Source organism: Dermacentor silvarum, chromosome 8 (assembly GCF_013339745.2).
Source record: "Dermacentor silvarum isolate Dsil-2018 chromosome 8, BIME_Dsil_1.4, whole genome shotgun sequence".
NCBI lineage: Eukaryota > Metazoa > Arthropoda > Arachnida > Ixodida > Ixodidae > Dermacentor > Dermacentor silvarum.
In genome coordinates, this window is record NC_051161.1 from 102425630 (window position 1) to 102432971 (window position 7342).

General features: G+C 45.3%; 1 protein-coding gene across 1 annotated transcript in view; it reads right to left on the reverse strand.

The window, feature by feature from the left end:
* Positions 1 to 7096, reverse strand: part of LOC119461601 (glutamate receptor ionotropic, kainate 2) — a 237773-nt gene extending 230677 nt beyond the window's left edge. Inside the window, exon 1 of the mRNA XM_037722955.2 lies at positions 6257 to 7096. Within this exon, the coding sequence (XP_037578883.1) occupies positions 6257 to 6362 (106 nt within the window). The 5' untranslated portion in view covers positions 6363 to 7096. The remainder of the gene's footprint in view (positions 1 to 6256) is intronic.
* Between the last annotated feature and the right edge of the window lie 246 nt (positions 7097 to 7342).

Here is a 7342-nt window from a genome sequence, read left to right on the forward strand (position 1 = left end):
TCTGACAATTTCACACTATAACGCGTGCAAGGAACATTTTATGCGAGCTAGCGTGAGCTAGCACACTTAAAATCAACTGTTCCATTGTAGAATTTCATACGTAAAACAACTTATGACTCACGGGGCGGTAATTTAAACTCTAGAATGAACCAAGGGAAATGAGAAATAATAACGGCCGAATGATAAGAAGCTTTGCACGAACATAGCGGTAGGGCAGATATATGCGATCCCGCATGACCATAGTCACTGAACCGTGCAATATCTTTTTCCAGTTCTCTTTTTTTTTCTCACCAAGCGAGCCCTCTTTTGCTAAATCGTCGAAGCGGGAATGCCGTCGGAAAGAGACAGAAACAGCGCAAGGCAGAAAGCGCGCTGATCGGGCAACCGCATGTACTCAAACGAAAGCCATTGGCGAGTGACTTATTCGCATTCCCAGCACGACTCATTTATCTACATTTCCCGTCGTTTCCTCGTCGTCTCCCTGTTTCGGCGGCTGCCGGGGTTCAAACCATGAGAGCGGGAATACGGGCGTGTGCCCTGCCGACTTCGGCAGTATCAAAATTGTGCCCTTTAGGGAGCAGGAATCGCAAATTGCGGAAAGAAGAGAAGCGATGAAGACGATGATGACGACCATGATTACGGCGGTTTGTGCGCCGATCTGGGGAAAAGGCGGAAGTCGTTAAACTTAAATGAAGCGAGGCCCACCCTAGGCAGTTTTCGTTTATGTTCCGGTCCCGCTCTGTAGTTTGGGTACCCAATATTTTCACCACTAAACATTGGAGCATGCAACCGAGCGTGTTCCTTTTTCTTCCCTCATTTCTTTTTTCGATTCATGTTGCCTTTCTATTAGAAGCGAGGGTTCAGGAAAGCTTTGCGTCATAAGCAATAAATTGGTCTGCTCGAACGCTTGAATGAGCTGACGAGCACTTGTCTTCGCGTTCTGTTTTTTGCTTTGCCCATTCGTGTATTCCCGTGGTTTTCAGCGTGCTCGATGGAGTGGAATATGCTCCCGCCTCGAATGCGGCGTTGCTCTTATGTCTTGAGGTCTCTGAGTATGAGGCACACCCATTACTGCTAGTTTGGTAGTAACAGAAGAGGCGCTGCCGTGGTGTCAGGATGCCAGAGAGCGTTATTGGAGGATTGCGTGTAGTTTGTGCGATTAATGTAAAAGAACAATTCACAAGTCATATCGTTATTTTCGTAAATATAAAATCGCATAGATATTAGGTGAAAGTAATAACGCTCAACCCTCGGAACATCGCGAGCTGGCCTTGTAGGCAGAAAGGTTGCTTTATTTATATTTATTTTTTACAATTCTTGGGTTATGTGGATCGACTATCGTCGTTCATATGGTTAATATACTTCATCGATAAACCTCCGACGTAATGATGTCCAGTAAAATAACAATAAAAAAGGCAAAACTGTTTCTTTCTATAAATATAGCATACTGCCTTTGTTATCGTGGCGCATCACCGCAAAAGCATTCGACAAGTTTTATCAGATATTTCAGGCTCCGTCAACGACACATCTAAATAGCACTGTTTTTTCAGAATTCCTAAATGTATTTCGTGCTTTGTACGCTGTTTCGTAGTGCAGTGACTGAAAGGAATGCGAAACTGTTGTGTTGCGTTGTAGTTTTTTTATTATTATTACGGCAGAGTACCATTTTGTACGGTAGTCAAAAACTGTTTACTGCTCGGCCGCTTCCTACGCTATATATATTCTTCGCAATCGTGAATATATGAATGCAAGTACACTGAGATAACATGTTCAAATCGTTAAGAAGCGAAGCTTTTCTTGTAGAGAGGACATATCTTTTGAACATTGCCGTACTGCCGGATCATACTTCTGGAACTTCACTCAATAATTTCCTATTTGAGAAAGATCGTGCTTCAACTCTATGCGAGGCTCACAAAGCTGGACTAAAATTCATCTCAACCAAGAAGCTAGACTCTCGCTTGCTGTGTTCATACTCTGCGTGTGACGTCATCTGCTGTGCTGTGTCTTTGTCTTTTTTTTTCTTCTTTCTTTCAATCTGGTTTATCTTGTTTATACCATTTAGTTGTCGCCTTCGTGCTTGGAACTCTCGCTATGATGCGCATCGCTCCGTGATTCTTAACGAAGAGGCCAGAAGGCGAACTAGTTCATAAAAAAGGAGAAGGAAAGTATGTTTTACTTCTTATAGTCCGGATTTGCCACTGCTCACTTAATGAGACTGGTCACCAGTTAGGCCAGTCATCCACCTTGCTAAATAATACCAAACACTGGAACATGTCGGATCAGGTGTAATCTCCAGAGGGAGGTCTCATCATTGTAGCATGCAGGGAACAGGGGCCGGGGGGGGGGGGGGGGAGGGCAGTGACAGTATATCAAGCCCATATGCAAGGTCGTAGCTGGCACTTTGACTGCAGGCAATACTGCTTTGACTGAAGGTCAAAGGGGTATTCACGGTAACCAGAAGGCCCCTGGCGTGAGCTCCAGTTGACACACGCTTCGCCTCACAGTCGCCTGCAGTTCGGTGTCACCACTCGTCCAATTCCGAGCCCGATTTCCGTTTGTCCCGATCAACTTTACCCCTCCCTCAACAAGCAAATACATAAACTTGGCGCCGCGGAATCCATGAGCCTGGAACTACGGCAATTTGGTCTACTTTTACATATTTACAGAGCTGAAACAAGCAACAGAAAAACAGAAATACACACATAAAAAGCCAAACCGGCGCAAATCAGCGCCCATGCAGTGTTTTTTGTGTTAAGTGTGTCCGTTTCTTTAACGCAGTATTTATGTTAAAATATTCGCACCAGCTATCACAACTTTCTACCTAAACCACGTGGTCTATCCCTCACCTGAAAATTTCTATTTCGGCTTCTACATGGCTTTCTCCTCACGACGCACGGGCCAGAAGAGGCCGAGGTAAGTCAGTGAGACGTGCACGCAGAAGACAACGCACAAACGGCCCCGACCATAAAATATCCAATAAGAAGCCCCAACGACAGGCGACCTATAGGACCCATGTGGGCTAACACCTGAGGTGGCACGGTCAGGGTCATCAAACTGCGCGTAAGGGGCACTTCCGCCAGGTAGGATTGCCGAGAAGCGGATCCCATCAGTTGACGTCCTAGAGGAAGCCCGGTCGGCGTCCGAGTCTCTCCTTACTTTTGCCAGGAAATCCAGGCTGTTACACGGGTCGTAGATCATCCTCTTCTATTTAAAAGACACCTTCCTTTACTTTATTCTCCTGATATCCTAAAAAGACACCCTTCCCCCAGGAGAGGGAGAAGAGAGGGAAAGACGGGGGTTTAGCCAGAGTATAGACTAGTTGGCTACCCTGTGCCGGGGTCAGGGAAGAAAAGGTATTAAAGGTGACAGAAATAATACATAATTATATCTGCATCTTGCAGCCGCAGGTTGAAAAAAATAGTATCGTACATATATTATACCACTTGATATGTTTATGAAGAAGTCAAATGCCGACATACCAAAATTTTATAACGCTGGATGGCGAAATTATCTTGGTAAACTTTTGTATCAGCAAAATTTGCCTCACTCGCACCCCACCAATAAAGGTTAGAGGGGACGAAAAGCGTTCTACAATAACTTTCAAGGAAACATTAATCTAATGTGCTCATTAGAATAGTGTTTAATAGACTTGTCACGGTAATGAGCAAAGCAATGTTTTAACGTACTCGACTGTTTAGGCTTCACTAAAGAAGTACATTCGAACGGCCTCAGTCTCTTTACGCACTTGTGTGGACTGGAAGCATAATAATTAATGTCAAGTAAAAATACAATAAAAACCGGGCACATTCACTTGTTCATTTATTCAAATCACAAAGCGAGAGTTTAAACTGGCTTGAATTAGAGAACAAAGGTGAAACGCTCTAGTTTGGAAAAAATGCCGCTTACCGCTAACGTTTTAATGAGCGGAGTCACCCAAACCACCACAACGATCTACATCAAGCCGTTGAGTTAACGACAGTGCCTGGTTAGCTGGTGAATCTTGCCCGTTTCGTTGCTCTTCTCTGCGAGTTTCCTCCCCATTTCGTTACTACAGTAATTCTTTATTCCTGAAGACACGTTGTTCACCTCTCATTACAGTAGACAACGCCTAACAAGTCTCGGCGTTTAGTATTGCTAAAAGAACTAAAAGAAAATATTTCGACAAGCTAACGTGTCCGCAGAAAAATTACATGGACGTTTTCTGGGCTATTCGATTACCATACCAGAAGTCTTCCTTTAATGATTCCTTTTTTGTTCTCTTCAGACCAATGGCACTATGAGCTCGGTAGAGCGAAGACAGGAAGGGGGGGGGGGGAGCTATAAACGAAAATAAAAATAACAGAATGGCATTTAGGCACATTTTCTAGGAATATTTCCAAACAATGTGACAATATTGAAGGTATGTCATGATTGCAATCCGTACTATTGCTTTCAAAGCATAATGATAGGTCGTAAAGACCACAGTTGTAGAACTGAATTATACCTTGGTAAAGTGGTCTGACTTCGAAAGCCTGCTAAATTGTCATCTCCGTTCGTAAAAATTTTCAAGCCTGTAATAAAGCAATGCCTTGTGTTGTTTGCTTACAGAAGCATTATTTTCCCCCTCTGTTCTGCTAGAAGAGGCTATGTTTTCAGACCACGTGAAAAATGAAGCAACTTAATTAGTACATTTTTCTGTGTTTGAATCCACGCCAAAAATACAGCATGGGCTGGTAACATGACTCAAAGCGGCAGTGAAAGGCGAGAAGTATTATTCGGCAATGGAACCTGTACTCAGTTCCTTGAACGTTCCATAGGATTTACATATCTCGAACCACAGTTCTTCCTTTCGCATGCTTGCAGCTTTGCGTTCTTTCTTTTTTTCTTTTTTTTCACTTTCACAAGAACATTTCGACTGCGCCGGTCACGTGGGAACATTCAATCCCGATCTATCACCAGTGTCACCATTCCGTAGCTTCCACAAGAAATCAATCAAAATGAAGAAACTTAATTCAGATTAGGCTAGATCACGATGAAAAGGGCCCGTGTGACACCGATATCAATCAACTGACTACAACTAGGACGATTCAAAACAATGTGCTAAAACTTTCTCGAAGCCCTACTAAAGTTCCTTCTTAATTAGTAATCCACTTCTCCTCAAAAAAAGAGAAAAGAATAAACAAGGAAATACTGCCCCTGAACATACGCTTTTCATGACGCGGATCGTGCCACATGGAGACACAATTTCTCAATTTAGTTTTTCTTGCAACTCTGACGGGCGGAAATTATCTTTAGAATGCAGAAAAAAAAAGCCGTACGCCCTGAGCAATAGCACTAGGATTGCAACGGGATAATTAAAGTGCTTTGTCCAGTGACCATCCGAGTGGGGTTCTATTACTAAAAATTGTTATACTAACCCCTTCAACTGAAGTATGCCTGAGTTGCAACAAAAGGACACAACCACGCTTCTACTACGCCTTCGTCTAGCGACGCGAATATCGTATGTCGTCTCAAACGCAAATTCTTCAGAGCAGCACTATCGGTCATAATACATCCACTATAAAAATTTACATACATAATAAATGCGATTGCACATTTTTTCTGTAAATGCATCGGTATGTGGCCAGCTGTTAAAGCGAACAGCCCACTACGCAATAAATCAGTCGCTGCGCCGCAAAAGAGCTGCATGACCACACAGCGCCTATAATAAAATGTAGCAACACCTGGAGCCTTGGTGGCCTCATTCATACACGACAACGTAAAATTTATGTGCATTTTGCGAAATTTCGCAGTGAAGGCAGCGTTATGACCACATTTTGAAGCGAAATCTGAAAATGAAACCGCCAAGAGCACGTTGCGAGATGTTTCTATCGTGCCGCAAAACGTTTGCGCAACTTCTCTATACACCCACGCAAAGTGTCTGCTCTCACCACTTCACTAAATCTTGAAACCGCGGCATTAAACTCTATACCGCACAATTAACCATCCGGCCAACCGGAAGGGGCAGGTTACGAGCAAAGTGTTCGCGGCAACGATTTTTTTTTTTTTTGCTGTTGTTGTTCAACAGGTTTCGTTGAATATACGATTAGTTATTGTGTTTGCCAGGTCAGTTCTCTGTTCTCTGATCCGTCACCTTCTATCATTACGTAAATGAGCCACTGAGCGAAGTACACCGAGCGTTACGTTGAAGTGTTTGAAAAAAAAAGCAAGTTATCACTGCCCGAGAAGGTGCTGTGCGAGCGTATGAGCAACTCGAAAGAAAGGGAGAACAACTCACCTATGTGAACAGTTGGCAGTTCTCCTGCGTGGAGGAACGTCACGCAGGCTAGCAAAAGGGCTAAGGAGCCGGTGGCGGTCGGAATCCGTTGTGAAGGCATCCTCATGACACACCCAGCAAGCGCTGCATCACACTTCGACACACGCTGTGGAGCGGAGAATGAAACTCCCGATTCGCTATTCCGGCACACGTAATTGGCGAAGCTGACTGACGAGCACTGAACATCGGAGCTTCCGAGCGTTATCCATCGACACAGTCATATCCTGAATGGGAAGGAGCAGATTTTTTCTTGAGGTCGAATGCTGTCATTTCGTGGTCAGGAAGAACGATTCCTCTTTGTCAACGAGTGCACATTGCGATTCAAGAAATGTTCACGCAAACATGTATAAGTGTACACACAGATTGAAGTCGATCACCTGTTACCGGAGAAGTAACAGCCCATTTGGACGCTTTGCGAATGATCACCCACAGGTTTCTCGACGTCAGTCACACGTGAGAAGGAACCAACATTGGTGAAAACAGCAGAGGCAACACCGACGATTCGCACATTGGAAAAGCACCGACTGTTCACGAGTCAAGCGAATTTCGGTGCACTTCCGACGAGATTCCAGCGGCGGTTCGCGTCGCTAGCGAATTCGACGCGCCCTGCGAATGCGGTGCGACCTCTTCAGCGGCGAGAGAAAGCGATGACAGCATTTCTTGCGCGGGCACGCAGGGCAGGCGAGGACCCTGCGCGATGAGACGGGCCGAGCGAGACGAGAAAGGAGACTGTTGAGCGAAGCAATAATGCGCCGAGTGAAACGCGCGCACCCGACCCTTCTTTGTATCTTTTTTTTTTCGCCGAAGAGGCGTGCGCAGCACTCCGCGCGATTCGCAAGACAACTGGCCGCCGCGTCTCGGTGTTTCGCCGAAACGCGGCCGAAACGCGTGGGCAAGAGCGGGAGAATGGGTGCGGGCCCGGGGCGCGGACGCTGGCTCCACCTGGCGGGGGAAAAGCGCAGCGCTTTGAGCCAGAGGCATCGGGCGCTTGGATTAGGCACTGAGCGCGGAGTTGACTATATAGTAGTAGTTGATTGTATAGTTCAC